The following is a 22,124-nucleotide window of genomic DNA, read 5'->3' on the forward strand; positions in this document are numbered from 1 at the left end:
CACCTTGCAGTAAAACTGCATATGCTAGAAAACGCCTCCAATGAGAAGAATGTGCCTTTATGACTTTTGTATGGGGCTCTTAATTGCTATCACGGTTTGCTTTCTCTGTCCATGGCATTTTCATAGCAATTTCCCTCCTGGTCAAGGCCTGGGACTGTTGCATCTTTCAAGGGTTTTGGAATGCGAGAGGGTTATAAGAATGGGAGGTAGAGGTCCACTAGACCATGCTGAGGAGACTTCTTCCCTTCATTTAGTCATTTACATTATACATAAGAATAACTATGTACCCAGTAAAATGCCAGAGATCCAAGAGTCACATTCATGATCATAATTTCAAGAAATTTCCGATTTATTTAGTATTAGTATATACTGCCTAGTATTATAAGTAGTTGAATATCTATCTACACTACTAGATTGTGAATTTTCTGACTTTAGGCACATGTCTTCAGATTAAGCTTAAACATCTACTGATGGTTACCATGAATCAGAGATTGTTCAAAAGCACTGTGGATTAAAATGAGAACACATGGTTCCTTTCTATTTTTGCTGCTCTGAGTTTGGCAGGAGGTGTAGAAAGGTAAAAGAAGCCAATATAACACGATGTGATAAGCGTTGTAAAATACATAAAAGAATACAGGAGGAGCAAGTGAGGAAATGAATGGTTCTCCTTGAGATGAACTGGCAGTGGTAGTATTAGGCAGCTTCAAAATATAAATAGTAGACAAGCCCTGGAGCTAGAGCAAACAGCATAAGCATGAGACTGACAAAGGCAGCTGGGATTAGGAAAGGACTCTGTAATAGTATGCTAAATAATCAAAACTTGATACTGTGGTTAGATGTGAAGTTTGAGACAGGGAAAGATAATTAGATCAGATTTGTATATTTAAAATTTCTCAGCCAAGAATGAGTTTGATGGATTGGAAGGGAGAAAGAAGCCATTATAACAGTCCACAAGGAAGAGAATGCATGCCTGAATTAGTCTTGCCAGCTGGGATGGAAAGTTCACCTCTTCACATGAAAAGAAGAGGAAGAGAGAGAGAGAAAGACAGACGGATGGAGGGATGGGGAGAGGGAGAGGGAAGGAAAGAGGGAAGAAGAGAGAACCACTGTGCCTGGCTTACTCATAATGACTGGCATTTAGTTTAGATATTCATGTGAATGAAAATGGTATCTGTGCAAATGAATTGTGTAGAGTTTTCTTGTTTCACATTCATTGAGTATGAGAGCTAAGATTCATGATAATATAAATGCAAGAGTCAGAGAAAGAGAGGAAATAAGAATAGTTGAGGATGTTCTTAAGACACAGTTGGGGCCGGGGTGGTGGCTCACGCCTGTAATCCCAGCACTTTAGGAGGCCGAGGCAGGCAGATTACCTGAGGTCAGGAGTTCGAGACCAGCCTGGCAAACACGGCGAAGTCCCGTCTCTATTACAAAATTAGGCTGGGCGCAATGGCTCATGCCTGTAATCCCAGCACTGTGGGAGGCCCAGATGGGCAGATTGCCTGAGCTCAGGAGTTCAAGACCAGCCTGAGCAATACGGTAAAACCCCGTCTCTACTAAAATACAAAAAATTAGCCAGGCGTGGCGGCATGCGCCTGTAATCCCAGCTACTCAGGAGGCTGAGACAGGAGAATCACTTGAACCAAGGAGGCGGAGGTTGTAGTGAGCCAAGATTGTGCCACTGCACTCCAGCCTAGGTGACAGAGCAAGACTCCGTCTCAAAAAAAATTACCAAAAAACAAAAAACAAAAAAAAACTAGCTGGGCATGCTGGTGTGCAGCACCTGTAATCCCAGCTAAGACTGCGCCACTGCACTCCAGCCTGAGCAAAACGAGCGAGACTCCATCTCAAAAAAAAGAAGAAAAAAAAAAAAAAAACACAGGTGGTTATGGCCCATGACTTGCTGGCATTCACCTTGTCCCTTGTCCAAATATATTAATCTGAAAATGAATGATTATGCATTTGAAAATGGCACAAATTCTAGTAAACAGACTTCCTACCATTTTAGTGGGATGGGAAACTGATATGGTTTGGCTCTGTGTCCCCATCCAAATCTCATGTTGAACTGCAATCCCAAATACTGGGGGAAGGAACTGGTGGGAGGTGATTGGATCACGGGGGCAGATTTCTTCCTTGCTGTTCTCATGATAGTGCGGTCTCATGAGATCTGGTTGCTTGAAAGTGTAGAGCACTCCCCTCTTTGCGCTCGCGCTCTCTCTCTCTCTTTCTCTCTCTCTCCTGTTGCCACATGAAGATATGCTTGCTTCCCCTTCACCTTTTCTCCTCATTATAAGTTTCCTGAGGCCTCCCCAGCCATGCCTCCTGTACAGCCTGTGGAACTGTGAGTCAATTAAACCTCTTTCTTTATAAAATACCCAGTCTAATGTAGTTCTTTATGACAACGTGAGAACAGAGTAATACAGAGACAAACACAATTCGAAAAATAAGATCATATCTTATTTTTGTAGGAGCTATCAGCTTTCTTAGCTAGCAACTCTACTTTCCAATACACATTAGGAAGGTGGACAGTGTCCAAACTGTCAAAATATGTCAGTAAAAGATGATGAACTTTACCCAAAGCTCCTCAGACCCATGTAACTTGTACACAGTTCTAATTGGTGGCTTGGGATAGTTTCCTAGCGTATAACATATTGAGCCACAAAAACTGACATTTTTAAAGTGCGGAAAGGTATAACTAAACTTGATCTTTGTGGTTTCCCTGTACTGTGTCTTGTATGTAACAGTACATATTATTGATGGGTATTCTTAGGTTTCAGGAACCCCTATGGGAATCCCTTAGAATTTTTGGTCAGGCGCAGTGGCTCCTGCCTGTAATCCCAGCACTTTGGGAGGGCCAGGCAGGAGGATCACTTGACCCTAGGGGTTTTAGACCAGACTGGGCAACAGAGCAAAATCTTGTCTCTATAAAAAAAAAAGTAATAATAAATTAGCCGGGCATAGTGGTGCGTGTCTATAATCCTAGTCCCGCTACTCAGGAGGTTAAGGTGGGAGGATGGCATAAGCCTGGGAGGTTGAGGCTGCAGTGAGGTATAATCACCACTTACTCCAGATGTCTTCCCTCTGGTGTTTTCCCTTTGAATTCATTATCCATAAACATCTTTATAAAAAACATAGGTGGTTCCTGCTGGTAACCCTTCATTGGCTTTCAGCACCTTCAGGATGAAGTCTAGGTTTTTCATCACAGGCCTTTAAGAGTCTGCCCCATCATGATTTGACCCGTGCCCACCTCTTTGTTCCTACAAACATCTGTTGAATTTTTAAAATCTCAGCTGTTGTCACTTATTTTCTGAGTTTTTAAAACTTTCATTTTATCTTTCCTATTATACTTAATACTAACAAAGGGAATGGGCAACACAAAGGCAATATTCAATGTAATATACCTTACAGCTCAACAGCAGCTTCTGAACAATATCTAAGTGGCAGCAGGGGAGATGTAAGAAGTCCCATATCGTGGAAGGGAGAATAAAGAGGTGTAAGTGGAACAAAATACAAACAAGGAGCACTGAAAGTCAAGAACTTTTACTACAAGTGACAGAAAACTATCCCAAGATGACTTAAGCAAAAAATAATTTATTTTATAAACTCACAAAATTATGCAAGAAATTGAGATTGCCTACAGAGTACACAGCCTGAGAAAACAGACACTATAAAGGGAAGTTAGATATCTTATCCCTTAGTTCCCCTGGCCAAGGTGAACTTTCTAGAACCTTATAACAAATTTCCCACCACCTTGTTTCAAAGAGTAATTTGCTACAACAATGACATAACCCATATTCATTCATTTAATGAAGGTTTAATATCAGCTAAGCAAGCTCTGTGTTGACAGCTGTTAGCTACATATACTGGTAGGAAAAGGAAAAAACAAAAACCCTGAAATCCCCTGCTTTCACAGATCTTACAATCTAGAGGAGGAGAGAACATTTTCTTAAAAGCCTGTAAAAAACTCTGAAACCTCTCTAAACCTCGGTTTTCTTAATTTTATATATATATATATACACACACACACAAAGATATATATATATATACACACACAAAGATATATATATATAAAAAGAGAAGGTTCTAGGAGATTTATTGTAAGGTTCTAGAAAGTTCACTTTGCGGCTGGGCACAGTGGCTCACGCCTATAATCCCAGCACTTTGGGAGGCCAAGGTGGGCGGATCGCTTGAGGCCAGGAGTTCGAGACCAGCCTGGCCAACATGGTGAAACCTTGTCCCTACTAAAAGTACAAAAATTAGCTGGGCATGGTGGCGCATGCCTGTAATTCCAGCTACTGGGAAGGCTGAGGCATGAAAACCATCTGAACTTGGGAGGCGGAGATTGCAGTGAGTGGAAATCGTACTCCAGTCTGAGTGACGGAGTGAAACTGTCTCAAAAAAAAAAAAAGAAAAAAGAAAAAAAGAAAAAGGAAGTCCACTTTGGGAGGAACTATGGGATAAGGTATCTAACTCCCCTTCATAATCTCTCTTTTCTCAGGCAATGCACTCTGAGGCAATTCCATGTGTATATATTTATTTATATATATATTTACATAAACTGTTGCAAGGACTAAACAGTCTTACTTTAAAAACCACCAAGTCTCCATGAATAAACTGAGAACATTATTTAGCGTGGTCATCTTTACTTGTTTGTATCTCCTACAAAATGTAAACATTTTAATAGTGGTATTATGAAAGGTACATCTTGATGTATGTTCCGGTACAACAGATGTATTTTGTTGTCACAACACCTTAGTGAAACAGCAAATAAAGACGAATTTAAAAAGAAAGCTTAAAATTTTAAACTTTCAGTTAAACTTCAAGTTTAACTTTAGGTTTAACTTGAAGTGAAAAGCAAACAAAACAAATAGTAAGTCTGGTAACTCAGGTGAGCCATAGGTCAAAATGACTACGTAGGTTATCAATAAGACTCACCCCAAGTGGAATTCTGAAGAACTGTCCAGAAAGTTATCATATGTAAAAACTAACAATTGACAATATATAGATTAGAAGAAAGAAAACTGGGAAAAAATTCACAATCTTTACAGACTTATGTCACTTAGTGTAAGGGCTAAGAGCCAAGACAATATGTGATTTACAAGAATGCAATAATTAAATCTTGAGTAAATATTACATTAAATAATGTACATCATACTGCTTTTAGAAAAAGGTGGTATTATGCAATATGCTTTAGAAACATTTTAATCCAAAAGAATAAAAACCACAACCTCTTTTGCTCCCTAAAATTATTTTATTCCTAAAAGAATCACATATATATATTTTCAGTTAGAAAAAGAAAAAAACAAACAGAAAGAACAATTAAGTTGTTATTGTTATTGCATCAGACTAGGTAAAAGAGAACAGTAGCTTGGAGTAAGACTGGCAGAAAGAAGAAAAGAAACCAAAGGAAATGGACAAATTTGAGAGCTATTCGAGTGGGTAGAAGAGAATGGACTGGGTATCTGATTGGACAGGGGGTTAAGAATAATCAAGGTGATTTCTGTGTATCTGGCTTGGACAGCTGAGGAGATGTTGCTTCTATTAAAATGAATTAAGGACAGCCAGGGAAAGGACAGGTTTAGGGGAAAAAGAAGATGAATGCAGTCTTGCACATACTGAGTCTGAATATGTACAAGTTAAGATGAAATCCTCAGCCGGGCGCAGTGGCTCATGCCTGTAATCCCACCACTTTGGGAGGCCGAGATGGGTGGATCACCTGAGGTCGGGATTTCAAGACCAGCCTAACCAACATGGAGAAACCCCATCTCTACTAACAACAGAAAATTAGCCGGGCATGGAGGTGCATGCCATAATCTCAGCTATCAGGAGGCTGAGGCAGGAGAATTGCTTGAACCCAGGAGGTGGAAATTGCAGTGAGCTGAGATCATGCCATTGCGCTCCAGCCTAGCTAACAAGAGCAAAACTCTGTCTCCAAAAAAAAAAACAAGATGAAATCTTCATTGGCAGTTTGTTATAAATGTCTTGAGCTAAGAAGAGACGTCTTTGATGTACATATAGATATCGAGTCATTATATCATTTTAGATAGGAAGTAGGCCAAAAAACTGTGATGTCATGGATACCAAGCATTCTAAGAAGTTAGGTATGTCAGAGGTACTGACTACTATTCAGTAGTCAAGTAAGATCAAGACAAAAATGTGTTTGGTTTAGTACAAAAGTTTGTTGGAGTCACTGGTAACCTTAGTAAAATTGTTTTAGTTGTGGGAAAGCAAGACACACTATAGTGAATTAAGAGTAAAGGGGAGGTTACGAACAGTGTATGTAACTCAAAGCCATCTGGCCATGAGCGGATGAAGAAGAAATGTAGTTACCTGGAGAGGAAAGCACAGAGGTTGTCCGAAGACTCGTCGAGAAAATATGGAGGGGTTGTCAGAAGGCTGGGAGAGATGTAAGCATGTTTTAAAAAGCTGATGAGAAGGATACAACTGAAAGGAGTAAGTTAAAGATGCAAGAAAGAAGAGAGAGAGTCGATAGTCTCTCTTTTCCTGAAAGGAGGAAGGGAATGAGATCCAGAGCATAACCTGAGAGACTCATCTTATAGAGGAAGACAAAACACTATCAATTGTGCCTCAAGTGAAAGAGAGCAGGCAAACAGGTTTACAGCATGCTCGCATCTGAAGCTCCCAATTTCTTTATAAAGTTGTGTGGAGTGGATATAGGATTATCAGTTTAATGGAGGAAATAATGATTTGCTTACAGAAATTGGGAATTGACCAATAGTGCTGAAGGCCCAGTGAAATTTGGTAATCATAAAATTTAGAATGGTACTATTCTTCCCTATTGTACACCTACAGAAAATTTCAGGGCTCACATAAGAGATGATATATTCATAGTAACGCACTTATAATTTCAGAGAACAGTTTTAACAACAGCCTGCCTAAAATAAATGATTACATGATTCTTGTATTTTATCAGTTAACTGAGCCTAGTAATTTTTCCCCATTTGAAAAGGTACACATTTTAATCATCAAGATGTCATTTAAATGCTATCAAATCCAAGATTTTTAGTACAAGTCAACTATCTCATATGACCACAACTAAAAAATGAATTGATATAAAAGTTTTTTAAATACATAAAAACATAGCTGTATGTAGCTATATTTGTGTGTACAAATGTGGAATCCTTATTAATCTGATTAGATGATCCTAATTGGGCTAGACTCTTACACTATCACCATGAAGCAAGACTCTGCTAAATACATAGGGGCATTTTTGTTTGTTTAATGGGCTAAACTTTAAGATTTTAGCAAGTCAGTTGTTATATCATTGCAAGCTAAAGTCTCAATTATTCCTGGAAGGTTGCCTTTTACGATCTGCTTAGAAATACAAAATGTTAACACTACATTTAAAATATTCTTTAAATTCTACCAATTTAGCATGGTTTTCCTAAGTTATCAAGGATTTACTGTAAGTTTACACCTAAAGTAATCTTGAATGACCACCAACAAATGCCTTTACCGTCTACAAAAAGGCATAAATATGCACAAATAACACGATTTAAACATCAAAAATAATATTTGTGTTTCTATGAATAAACAAACTCACGTACTTATGATTTTTTACAACAGTGGAATATAATCTTAGGCATTAGTATGTCAGTGGTCCCTAAACAATTCCCAATATCAGAGAAACGGCAGTAGTTATTTACAAATTCACTGAATTCAAATTTTCATTACTAAATAGGAAATTTTTAAAAGGGCCCAACCTATAAGCCTACTTATTATAAGCCAAAATGATTTAAAAGCTAAGACTGGTCACATTCCCCTTAATGCTCAGTTTTCTAAACAACAGTCCATTTTTTTTACCCTTAGAAAACTCTCCTATATTTATCCAAAGTAAATATAAATCAGGAAAAAATGAATAATTGAGACGATTACTTAATGTTTACATGAACTTTTGATCAATTTTAAAGGTGAAAATCCAGTAATATCTTTTCTAATACAAAACTTTCTTAACAAAACATTTAAGTAATACCCATAAAATATCCCCCAGGGATTTTTTCAATATAATTATTGAGTTCAAGTTTAAAGTAATCAATATACATAAAACCTACTTTCTGTCAGATCCTCAATCTTTTCCCACATAGTAACAGCATGAGATCTATATCTTGTACTCAAATCCTGAACTACCAATACTTAGGAATTCAAACTAATATTAAGGGGAAAAGGTGCTCTTTCTGTAAAGTCATAGAATCTCAAATCTCATTAAGGCTACTTAGGATACCCAAAGCATCAAATATAAAAACAATGTTCACTGCCCATTAACACTGCAGAAGTATCTAACACTTGTATGATTCTACTGCATAAAATTTGCTTGCTATACTAAAAACACCAAATGACAGACTAGAGTATTGTTACAGTGGTTTAGAGAATCTTACAAAAGATCTTTTTGATTATTGTAATGCAACATTGAATCTTCATGAAAAGCATAGCATCATTACATTTTGGGAAGACTCTGATCTGTAATGTAATACAACAGCGTGGCCTCACCTACATGGTAAAGGCCCATAATGACTAAGCCAGGTAGGCCATGGCTTATCAGATTTTTATTCATTTTATACCATAGTCATTCTCCTCCTCTTTATTGTATACAGTGCTTTTCAGTTTATCAGTATATTACACTTTTAAAAAATAACTGTTCAAGACAAGCTACAATGATTCAGCAACTAAATCTTAAACCTAAGAGCAAGAAATGCAGCTGATATTTTTCTAAAGCAACAAAATTTCACTCAAGAAAATCTTCCTGTATAGCCAGAGAAAAAGAATTACTTCAATAATTCAATAAAACATATGCTATGAAATTGACCATATGAAAATAAATAATCATATGAATCAGTGCCTAAATTCTGTAATTTTGCTGTTATTTTTCAGTAGATGAAAAGCATCCTGATTCACTTAATTTTAACAGGCTCATAATTTACGTGACACATTTTAAGAAGATACTATCCTTATAAGCTTTCTTACCTTTAAAAATGTATTTACTATTACCTGCAAACAATAGGTAACAGAGCTTTGCCTCTGCTCTTCATTCTTTTATACTAATGTATACTCACAGCTTGAATAAAACATTACAATATTTATGAATCATTGTAATAAGACCACTACTTACAATTTACTATTTTATAGTCTCCCTCTGCAACTTTCTACAAAGCTCTTTTTACCCTCTTTGTTTAAAATTTCAGCGTTTTTTTTTGGGGGGGGGGTAGGGAAAATGCATTCTGGAAGGGACAGCAATTAAAGTATTAGCAAAATAAAGAGGCTAATCTTTCTTCAATATTGGACAATATAAGATCCTAACAAATGTTAATTTAAAAAACAAAAGCTACATCACAGATTTGCAACAGTTCACACCCTGAAAATGTGGCCTAATTACCCTGAAAATATATAATCTATAAATAAATACAGATAAAATACAAAATTCACATTTAATATTCTGACTTTAAATCCTGAATTTTGCCAAACTATCTCAGTATCATTTTCATTTCAAAATCTATCTTGTTTCAGAAAAATAGCCTTCATCCATTGATATTCTAAAAATAGACTCCTACTGTCTTTTTTACAAGAAAGAATATTTCTTGGTTCTGAGTCCTTCCATATCAGCTACATCATCAATACCTAAAATTCTTATTTAATCCCGTCTTTGGCAATCAAAATGGTAACTAAACATACAAAAAAAAATCTTACCTATATGCTGCATTTTCTTTCAAATGCAAAGTGGTTAGATTCCCCCTCTACTTAATCAGTACAGGGTCTGGACATTTTTCAGTCTGACTTGCAAATATTTGCTTTCCCTCTTAGGGCATAGCATCCGCAGGGTTATACAGCACTACTTACATTCTCTTCCACATAAAAATCAGACATTACATGAAAGGAAAAGAAAGACAGCCCATTTCAAAGCATCTGGCAAACCTCCATTGGCAACCTGCCAAGCCTCTGCTAAACCTTCCTGTCTTTCCGAGCATGCTCACTTAAAACCAACAGCATGTTACTATGGCAACTCTGTAGGCAGCCTGTAAGTATGAACCGCCATTCTGATTTCAGAGTGTAAAAAAACCAAATACTGCAGGGGAAGTAAAAGGAAAGAAATAGCGTATGCCCTTCCTCACATTCGAGTATACTCATTTCATTTCATAAATCCGTATTTGTGTATTTAAAACAGAAGCATCCCACATTTTACAAATATTTTCATGCTCAAATAGGTCCCCTTTTCAGTAAATTCATTGTCTTTGTCTTGCCCCTAAGCTCTTTTACCCCATAACAACCAAAAATATACTAGACAGTTTACCCCATTTGACACAACATTGCAGAACAGACAACAGTATTCATATAAGCAATCATGCAGTATTCCATGGATGATTTCCTACAATTATATGCACATTATAAATGACATGGCAATATTACTAAGAAAACCATTAGCACTTAGAACATACAATCTAAATCTTTTCTATGATTTATCAAATTGCCAAATGAAATTGTCTTTGGGGTTTGGATAGGATTTTTTTTTTTCCCTAATTATCCTTGAAATATTGTGAAATGTCTGAAAGGGGTTTTAAACTTGAGACAGGCCAGACCTGGATGCAAATCCCTATCCTTCCCATTTTAGTTGTGCCACCTTGGGAAAGTTACTTAACTTTTCTGAACCTCCCTTTCCTTACCTTTAAAGTAGGATAACAACAGTTACTTTATACGGTAGCAGTTTAAATGAGTTAACACATATAAAATACCTAAAACTTTCTTTTTTTTTTTCCTCCTGGGTTGTTTTGGAAAAGACCCCGAAAAAACCAGTGTGCACTTGTTGATTAACTAAACTGAAAAGTATTTTCTTGCAACCTCTTACTAAAAATTAGTTCTGATTTACACACTATGCTATGAGCCAAAAACCTTCCTCAACATCCAAATCAAGCAATGCTAGAAATGGAAACAAATAATAGAGAATCTAAACAGAGGGAAAAATATATGAAGGTATTATTTTCACTAGAGAATATTAAGATATTTTTATTTGTTACAAACATGAAATTATACCTACCACCTCTTCTTCTGTCTTTTTGACCTCCTTTTCCTTTTCTTCATCATTTTCTTCAGCTGGGCCATCTTCATCATCACTACTGGATGACTCAAGGATTTCATTTATATCCATTTTCCAATTATCAGGAACAACTCTAGTTTTTAAGAAGATGCTTGCTTTCTGAAGCCCTAAGAGTGAAAATGTACTTCAGCAGTTGCTTGGAATTAGCAGCACAGAACAATAGAAAAGGCATGGCATTCAGAATCAGAAGATCTGAATTCAAATTCAGCTGTCATTTATAAAATGATACAGTAAGCCTGAACATATTTCATAAGTTATAATGTTATATAAAATTTGTTATTACTTTACAGAATACTGTGAGACATCTTAATAGTAAAATATGAAAAATTAAATCTGTCTAATAATCACACATCAAATATATCTAGACATTAAAAAAAAAATCAAGTAAGAGTGGTTATCAACTCTAAACACTTAAAATGGTGACACCAGAGAGTATCAGTCTTGCTTTATTTGCTATTTTCCATATAGAGCCACAACATAAAATAATAGGTTAATTCATCCTTATTTTACCTGGTTTACTGGAGAGCTCAGATTCTGGTAGATTGAGAATGTCTACTTCCTTAATGTCCTTTCTTGCTATAGAGTAACTAATTATCAAGAAGAAGGGGAGGAAAATAACTTATTCAATACAAATTATTACTTAAATAGTACATGTTGACATATAGGAAAACAAAAACCTCAGAATCAAAATATTGCCTATAAAATGTTTTTAACTTACTCCTTAATAAAAGGTAAGAAGAGGTAATACAGGCAAAGCTAGTTATCTTAATTCTGAAGTTTTATATACTCAAAGTACATCGAGGGCCTCACATTCACAATATTTCAATCTATACAGTCCTGCTACAGATAGTACGGGGTAATTTATATCAGCATGATGTTTTCAACACTTGTAGATAACAATGTCTACTTTAATATTTGTGAAATTTATTTTCATTTTAGTAAAAAAGCACATTTACTAGATAGTAATATTGAAATATTTTACCACCGTAAGATATAGTATAGTATTAAATTTTCACAGAGAACTGTAACTCAAAAAAACTTTTTAAATTTCACTTTTTTGATCACAAAGCAGAGATGAGGTTAGGAAAAAGTTTTTGTTAAGTCTGGATTTTATTTTTTTTTGAGACAGAGTCTTGCTCTGTCGCCAGGCTGGAGTGCAGTGGTGCGATCTCGGCTCACTGCAACCTCTGCCTCCCAGGTTCAAGCGATTCCCTTGCTTCAGCCTCCCAAGTAGCTAGGACTACAGGCATGTACCACCATACCTGGCTAATTTTTTATATTTTAGTAGAGACAGGGTTTCACCATGTTGGCCAGGAAGGTCTCGATCTCCTGAGCTCATGATCTGCCCGCCTCGGCTGGGCGTCAGCAACTGCGCTCGGCCCAAAAGTCTGGATTTTAATCATGAAAAAAGTCAAAATAATTGCCCTTGTAATATAGATTAAAAAATAAGCTTCGGGCCGGGCAAAGTGGCTCATGCTTGTAATCCCAGCACTTTGGGAGGCCGAGACGGGCAGATCACAAGGTCAGGAGATGGAGACCATCCTGGTTAACACGGAGAAACGCTGTCTCTACTGAAAATACAGAAAATTAGCCAGGCGTGGTGGCGGGCGCCTGTAGTCCCAGCAACTCCGGAGACAGAGGCATGAGAATGGCGTGAAAACCAGGAGGCGGAGCTTGCAGTGAGCCGAGATCCTGCCACTGCACTCCAGCCTGGGCTACAGAGCAAGACTCTGTCTCAAAAAAAAAATAAAATTAAAAAATAAAAATAAGCTTCGGAGTTAATAATAAATGTCACATACTACACATGATAAAAATATAGAATTTTACAATTAAGAAAAAAAATCAATACCATGCTTCGCTAAAAAAAAAAACTTAATACTGTTCTCACATAATGTTGTTCACAGATTTTACACAAAATGTATTAGTGAAAAATACCCTACATTACAAAAAGTCAAAATGTATTAGGTAACAACTTCTCAGTTCATAAATGATTAGACTATAAAATAAAGTTTTGGTGGGGGAGGGGTCTATCATTGTAATTCCATATTTTTTCCTCCCATGTAACATCATTAAAGAATTCATTACTCACAATTTAGAATCAATAAATGATCGAACTAAACACTGATCTTTTTTCACTGTGATGTCATCATTACAGCTGGGAGATACTACCTGAAATATAAAATAAGAACAGATTGATTCCTATTTCCTGTGCTCAGAAAAGAGTATTTTCAAAAGAACAATTCTGGATCCCCTAACTTCTCAGATCATCTTTTACAAAAAACAGCTTCATTATAAATAGCCCCTATTATTAAGGAATTACATACAAAAAAAGATACCCTTATATATTTTGTTTAGCACATTGGTTGTCTAGAAATTTATTTTATCCATAGTCATTAATTATAAAATGAATAATTAACGAAATACAGGGCCAGGTCTAGTGACTCATGCATATAATCCCAGGACTTTGGGAGGTCAAGGTGGACAGACAGCTTGAGCTCAGGAGTTCAAGACCAGCCTGGGTGGCATAGTGAGACACTGTCTCTACCAAAAATACCAAAAATTAGCCTGGTGTGGTGGTGTGTGCCTATAGTCCCAGCTACTCAAAAAGTTGGGATGGCAGCATCAGCTGATCCCAGGAGATGGAGGCTGCAGTAAGCCAAGATCACGACACTGCACTCCAGCCTGGGTGAGAGAGTGAGACCCCATTTCAAAAAGAAAAGAAATATAAATTAAAATGTGACCAGCACTTTAAAAATATCAGGATTTATTCTAAGCTAAATTATTGTCCAAAAAATAAATTGTATAATCTGTGATGAAAATCTGGCATATAATTTTAAAATATATTTGAATTAAGAATCTTTTTTGAAATCTGGTCATTAAAAAAAAAAAAAAAAACTAAGTTACCTTTTTTAACCAAAATATGTACAATCCTTAGTAATTAAAGCAAGTTAAAACATGAGCAAAGAACTTTTTAATTTCTTAACTTCTGAAAATAGTGTCTTAACAGTATCATTGGTAAATAATCTCTGTATCCTTTATAGAACTTCATATTTTTAAAAAATTGCTTAAATGTATCTGTTCATGCTCTCCCTAACGCTAGCCTCTCTCTGCTACATTCCAGCACCATTCACAGACCTTTGGGCACTGATGGAAATGTTCTATATCTGCACTGCCCTATACAGTAGCAGTGAGTCATATGGTGCTAAACACTTGAAATGTGGCTGGTGCAACTGGGAGACTGAGTTTTTAATTCTATTTTACTTTAATTAAGTTACATTTAAACTTAAATGGCCACACATGGTTCATGGTTATCATACTAAACAGTGTATATCCAGATAACTGAATATTCTTGGCAGTCACATCAGCTGTCCTAACACCAGATGGAAGTATTTTTTGTTTGTTTGCTAGGTGCTGGTAATTATTAGACTAATAATATAGCTGTGCCAACCCTCAAGGAGCTAACAGTGTACTGGAGGGGCAAACATAAAAAGATAGACAAAAAGAACACAATGGAGGATAAATACAGTGATACCACTAGCACATAATAATATGAAAACATTGAGGAGGGAGATTTTGCCTAACCTGGGCAAGGAAAAGGTGCGGCAGGAAAAGCTTAAAGTAAATTTTAAAGGATGAATAGACATAATCCAAGGTCTAATTACCTCACCTATCAACTATTTAACGGCCTTCAAATAGATTCCTGCCACCTCCAGTCTTTCTAGTAACATGCCATTCTTCATTCACATTCCTAAACATGTAGCTCAAATAACATCACTCTTCTGGAAAATTCTCTGCAGAATTATGCCCAAATTCTTTAGGTGAACTTTTAAAGACCCTTCCGCCCTAGATTCAAATTATGTTCACAGGTATATTTCCTATTATTGTCTGACTCACATCTAATATTTAGCCAAAATGGATTCCCAGAGCAAATAGTTCCGTGAACAAACCCATTCCTTTTTTTTTTTATTTTTTTTTTGAGACGGACTCTCACTCTGTTGCCCAGCCTGGAGTGCAGTGGCACGATCTCGGCTCACTGCAAGCTCCGTCTTTCGGGTTCACATCATTCTCCTGCCTTGGCCTCCTGAGTAGCTGGGACTACAGGCGCCTGCCACCATGCCCGGCTAATTTTTTGTGTTTTTAGTAGAGACAGGGTTTCACCGTGTTAGCCAGAACGGTCTCGATCTCCTGACCTCGTGATCCACCCGCCTCGGCCTCCCAAAGTGCTGGGATTACAGGCATGCTATTTTTTTTTAACCTATTTTTTTGTTTCCTCTAGTGAAGCTTTGCCTACTATCTTTAAATCCTTCAAAGCTCAGCTCAAAAGCACCTGCTTTGTGAAGGCTTTCTCTATTTTCCTCAAATAAATGTAATCTCTCAGGCCAGGGAGTCCTAATATTGAACATATACTATTTTATATTACTGTTACTTGGATTATTCTGCACATTATACATAAAATCACCAAATGTAAGAATAGTGTCTTACTCATTTTTTATTTTCAATATCCCCTGGTAAATGATAATCTGAATAAATAAAAGAATTTATTAAAAAAAAAAACTCTTGGCAAACCTAAAATCTGAATATTCTGCATCCAAATTACTTATTTTTCTATACAACTGAAAGGTTCAAGGGACTTTCAGATTTTCCCCATATAAATTAAATCTATTCTCTATGAACTGAGTAATATATTTACATGCACACAGAAACCTAAAAATATACTTTCAGCTCTTTACAGGATTATAATCTAATTTGAGATACATTTTGTGCCACAATTATTATTAGAGATAAGTGATACCAAAATTCAAAGGGGCATACTTATGTTAAGAGTATTTAGGGCCAGGCGCAGTGGCTCACATTTGTTGATTCCAGCACCTCGGAAGGCCAAGGTCATCGTTTGAGCCCAGGAGTTCGAGACTAGCCTGGACAACATGGCGAAACCACGTCTCCACAAAAAAATACAAAAATTAGCCAGGTGTGCTGACGTACACCTGTGGTCCCAAGCTACTCAGCAGGCTGAGGTGGGAGGATCACCTGAGCCCAGGGAGATGAAGGCAGCAGTGAGCTGTGATCACACCACTGCACTCCAATCTGGGCGACAAAGACCCTCTCTCAAAAACAAAACAAAAGAAGAGTATTTAAGAGAGACCCTGCAAAGAAGGTAGGACTTGAGTTGAACTTTAAGAGATATTTAAGAGGGGATGAGTAAGTGGAGGAGGAAGTAAAGGAGTAGGAAGAGAAGAAAAAAGACATTAATTTCCAATTATTTTTTACTCCTCTCCGAAATAATTCTCTTGTGTATCTCTTCTTCTTACTCCTTCTCTGTGTAAGCAAAAATTAGGTTTCTCTTCCAACCCACCTAAAAGTTGTCATTTCTAAAATCTTCCTTAAAATGTAGGTGAATCCCTCCTTTCCATACATCCTTTCTTACTCCATTCTGTACCAAATTTTTTTTTATTTACTATACAATCTTTAATAACTGTAATCTCTTACATGTCTACAGTAAGCTTCCTGAAGGCAATACATTTAAGCCTCTTCTAAAGAACTTTGAACAAAGCTGAACTCACTGCAGATCCTCAGTAAATGCTAATTAATTTAAGGCAGGGATAAAGACTTAGAGGAGTGATGTATCCTACATATGGGGCAGTTAAACAACTTTAGTATGGTTTACACTAAAAATAGGAAATAAACTGAGAGCCAGGGATGGCCTCAAACATCCATTTAAAAAATGCAAAACTGATCAACTAGGCAGACTCGTTGAAGGTTTTCTATTTCTGAGAATGGGACTATCATGACTAAATTTATATTTTAAAAAGATTTCTCAGCCAGGCATACTGGCTCATACCTGTAATCCCAGCCCCTTGGGAAGCCAAAGTGAGAAGATTGCTTGAGCCCAGGAGTTTGAGACTGGCCTGGGAAACATCGGGAGGCTACATCTCTACAAAAAATAAAAAATAAAAAATAGCCAGGTGTGGAGGTGCATGTCTGTAGTTGTAGCTGCTTGGGAGGCTGAAACAGGAGAAACGCCTGAGCCCAAGAGGCTGAAGCTGCAGTGAGCTGTGCTCACGTCACTGCACTCCAGCATTGGCAACAGAGTGAAACCCTGTCTCAACAGAAAGAAAAAAATATTTCTCTATAAAAGTTAGTGCTGGAAAATTAGTCTGAATTAATAGAAAAGAAAGAATTCAAGAATCAAGTTAAGGGAACCCATGGTAATGGGAATAGAGTAAAAAGGCATTGGACATATTATGAGGGAAGAAATACAAAAGAGCTCAATAAAAGGCTATATAGAATTTAAAAAAGAATAACCAAAGAAGACAGTGAAGTATTCTGGACCTGACTATGATTATTCAATTTAAAAAATCTCCAGTAAAGTCCAAATTTGTTTAATATTTTCAAAATATTTTAAATGCTTTTTAAAAATCCATTTTAAACAAATATTTAGATGGCTGATTAACTTTGCAAAGAAACTTTACCTACCAAAGCAGGGTACCATTCAGTCCTCTCAGTTGCAGACACCACACTTACAACTTTTCCTAGTAATTCATCATTGAGACGGCGCTTGTCTTCATCTTCCTCTTCACTACTTTCTTCTTCCTTTTCATCTTCGGTACTAAAAGTTAGAATAACTTGATCATTATCCTAACACAAATAATTATTTGATACAGAATATTGTGAATTTAATATAGTCAATTCAATTCCTAATGGATTACCCTGAAGTAGTAGCCTCTTCATTCTTATTATAATTGAAGACACGGGTCCTTCCTTAGCCTCACCGAAGTATGTAGTCCTGAGCTGTCTATGGTAACTCTGAGTCCACTTCACTAGATCAATGAGTGCTTAGATTTAGGCTCTCATGCCAACACCAGCTGGGACAGAAAAACCTAATTACAACACCATTAAATACTTATTATGCCAAATGCTTTTTTTTTTTTTAAGATTGCCTTTCTATTTTTATGCCAGATAACATAACTTTAATTTTCTAACTGGCTACGAAAATATCTGGCAATGAAAAGACCCATAAGGGTTTACTTAAGGTAACTTATCTGGGTAACTAAAGTTTACCCTTAAGTGTCAACAAATTTTAAGCATACATATTTATATATATGTGTGTATATACATACACACATACATATATGTGTATATATATGTACATACGTGTGTGTGTGTGTGTGTGTATTTGGAAATGGAGTCTCGCTTTGTCACCCAGGCTGGAGTGCAGTGGTACTATCTCAGCTTACCGCAACCTCTGCCTCCCGGGGTTCAAAAGATTCTCCTGCCTCAGCCTCCTGAGTAGCTGGGATTATAGGCACGTGCCACCACACCTAGCTAATTTTTGTATTTTTAGAAGAGACAGGGTTTCACCATGTTGGCCAGGCTGGTCTTGAACTCCTGACCTCGTGATCCGCCCACCTCGGCCTCTCAAAGTGCTGGAACTACAGGTGTGAGGCACCGTGCGCAGCCAAGCCTACACTTTTAAAATAAAAATAACTATGTATTCCCCATTTGAGCTTCTAATGAATGTATATTGAATTTGACATCTTCTTGAAGACATCCTGCAATATATTGATAATGTTGGAGTTTACTAAAGTACACAGAGTTATTAACTCTTATTAATTCTTAAATGGCTCAAAACCACTTAGTTCATTATATTTTTATGGTTTTAGTCCTCCTTTTCTTCTCATAGACTTCTCAGCTGTAAGACTCCACAGTTTTCTTTATTGACTGCATCTGCTAATTTTTCCTATATTTCCTTTTGACACATCTTCCAATCGGCTGCACTCTGAGAAACCGGATAACTCAACTTGTTAAAATTATAAAATAAGTATAAGGGAGTTTTCAGTAGAAGTCTATGGAGGTAGCTTATAAAGAAAATACTGGGTATTGAATTATTAAATATATATCTTGTCCTGAGTACTTATTACACACTGATAAATTTATATACATTATCAGCTGGGCGCAGTGGTTCATGCCTGTAATCCCAGCACTTTGGGAGGCTGAAGCAGGTGGATCCCTTGAGGTCAGGAGTTGGAGACCAGCCTGGCGAATATGACAAAACCCCATCTCTACTAAAATACAAAAATTAGCCAGGTGTGGTATCACACACGTGTAGTCCTGGCTACTCGGGAGGCTGAGGCATGAGAATCACTTGAACCTGGGAGGCAGAGGTTGCAATGAGCTGAGATCACATCACTACGCTCCAGTCTGGGTGACAAAGTGAGACTCCGTCTCAAAAAAACAAAAAACAAAAACAACAACAACAAAAAAGAAAATTGTATACAGTATCTAATACAAAAACCAGCAAGCCATTACCATTCCCATTTTCCTCAGCTATAAATTGAGAATATCTTGCAGGTTTTGTGAAAATTTAAGTTAATATACATAAATGCAGTTAACTATAAGAGGTTAAGTAATTTTCCAGAAGTGATATATCTAGTATATGGCTGAGTTAGGATTTCCATTTAGGGTCCTCAGAGGTCTTTTATTACTTTCTGGTTTGCAGCTTAGGTGTTATTTGACTTTGCCTTTAAAAATACTCATTATATACTCCCCAGGAGCAGTGAGTACATATCTAATACTGGGATCTTGGTTTCTAAATCTTATTTCCCACTAAAATAAATGAGGGACCCTTGTAAAAATGGCCAATTCCAGGGTTGGCGCAGGAAAAAATTAACATGAGCCTAGGATACCTTGTCATGCCAGAAGGTGAATAAGTGCTCAAGAAATGGTGAGGACTTATCAAAAGAACACAGAAGCCATCCTGGAAAGGCTTCCTTGGCTAAATCTGGAACAACCTGAATTATAACCCATTAAGTAAAATTAGAATCCATAGCATTAGGAAAAGAATTTCATTATAGCTAAATGATAACTAAAAAATGCAGTAAGAATGAAAAATTAGAAAAATCAGCATTTTGCTATCATAATAGTACCAACTGATCCAGGCAAAAATTATTAGTAAACCTTGTAAATGGAAGTTTGACAGAGAATAGAATATTTAAGTAGTCTCAAAGTATCTCCACACAGATTTACAAATTACAAAGGGGAAAAATGGTAACTACAGTAATTCTGAAGTTGAGAAATTTGGCAGACACCACCTTAACCAGGTGATTAAAGTTAGTATCACCAGATATGGGACAAACTGATAATATTTCTTGCTGGGCTTTCCTTCAGGACACAACATCACTTATGGAGTATAATGTATAACCTGAATCTAACAACGAGAAAACAATCTGACAAACCTATATAAGGGAACAGATTACAAGACTATTGTCATGTATTCTTCAAAAATGTCAATGTCACGGGGGAAAAAAAGGCTGCATAATTTTTTCAGATTAAAGGAGACTCAAGAATCATATAAACTAAATGCAATGCATGATCTTGAATTGGATCCTGGAATCAGGGGAACTAGGGGATGCTATAAAGGCTATTATTGGAATAACTGGCAAAGTTTGAAATATTAACCACATGATAGTAGTCCGTCAATGTTAAATTTTCTAAATTTGGTATTCATACTTTGGTTATGTAAGAGCATCTCCTTGTTCTTAAATATTTAATGATAAAGGATCATGATGCTTGCCACTTCCTCTCAAATAGTTCAGCAAAATAAAATTATTATTAGAAAATATAAAAATAATTAGTATAGGCTGGGAGTGGCCCAACACTTTGGGAGGCCGAGGCGGGTGGATCACGAGGTCAAGAGATCAAGAGCATCCTGGCCAACATGGTGAAACCCTGTCTCTACTAAAAATGCAAAAATTAGCTGGGCATGGTGGCACGCACCTGTAGTTCCAGCTACTCGGAAGGCTGAGGCAGGAGAATCACTTGAACTCGGGAGGCAGAGGCTGCAATAAGCCGAGATTGCGCCACTGCACTCCAGCCTGGCGACAGAGTGAGACTCCATCTCAAAAAAAAAAAAAGAAAAGAAAAAAATTTGTATATATAGAGAGAAGGAATCATAAAGCAAATGTGTGAAAAATGTTAAGAACTAGTAAATCTAGATAAAGCGTATACAGACATTAGGCCAGGCGCATTGTCTCACACCTATAATCCCAGCCAGCACTTTGGGAGGCCAAGGAGGGCAAATCACTTGAGGTCAGGAGTTTGAAACCCATTTGGCCGACATAGTGAAATCCCGTCTCTACTAAAAATACAAAAACCAGCCAGGCGTGGTGGCGCATCTGTAATCCCAACTACTCAGGAGACTGAGGCAGGAAAATCACTTGAACCTGGGAGGCAAAGGCTGCAGCGAGCCAAGATCGTGCCACTGCACTCCAGCCCTGGCGGTACAGTGAAACTCCGTCTCGCAAAAAAAAAAAAGGAAAAAAAAAAGCATACAGACATTCACATAGACATTCATGTATTATTCTTGCAATCTTTAAGTTTGAAATGTTTTTGAAGTAAAAGATAAAAAACATATACTCACTTAAAATAGAAAAATCATCATATCAGTTAAAAATTTTGGGCCGGGTGCAGTGGCTCAGGCTGGGCGTGGTGGCTCATGCCTGTAATCCCAGCACTTTGGGAGGCTGAAGCAGGTGGATCACGAGGTCAGGAGTTCGAGACCAGCCTGGCCAGTACGGTGAAACCCTGTCTCTACTAAAAATACACACACACACAAAAAGTAGCTGGGTGTGGTGGCATGTGCCTGTAGTCCCAGCTGCTCAGGAGGCTAAGGCAGGAGACTTGCTTGAACTCGGGAAGCAGAGGTTAGCCAAGGCTGCAGTGAGCCGAGATTGCACCACTGCACTCCAGCCTGGGCAACAGAGCGAGACTCCATCTCAAAAAACAAAATCCAAAATGAAACAAAAAAAACTTTGGCAAAGTAACTTAAAACAAAAATAATCTTTTTAAAATAAGAGTTGTTATCATTCCTGGGCAAATAATAGGAATAATCAAGAACAAGGTCCACTCAGGGTAAAATGTCTAACATAAGGATACAATATGCTATGGAAAGCTTACCCAAATGAATTTAGCCATCCTAAGAAAATCACTTGTTTAATGTTATAATTACTGTAATTAAAATGAT

General features: G+C 37.0%; 1 protein-coding gene across 1 annotated transcript in view; it reads right to left on the minus strand.

The window, feature by feature from the left end:
* ARID4A (AT-rich interaction domain 4A) overlaps positions 1-22,124 on the minus strand; it is a 76,063-nt gene that overhangs the window by 32,315 nt on the left and 21,624 nt on the right. Inside the window, 4 exon segments of the mRNA XM_017872203.1 lie at positions 11,045-11,211; positions 11,615-11,691; positions 13,194-13,273; positions 17,579-17,711. Of these exon segments, the coding sequence (XP_017727692.1) occupies positions 11,045-11,211; positions 11,615-11,691; positions 13,194-13,273; positions 17,579-17,711 (457 nt within the window).

Source organism: Rhinopithecus bieti, unplaced genomic scaffold (genome assembly GCF_001698545.2).
Source record: "Rhinopithecus bieti isolate Rb0 unplaced genomic scaffold, ASM169854v2 scaffold_6717, whole genome shotgun sequence".
Lineage (NCBI taxonomy): Eukaryota > Metazoa > Chordata > Mammalia > Primates > Cercopithecidae > Rhinopithecus > Rhinopithecus bieti.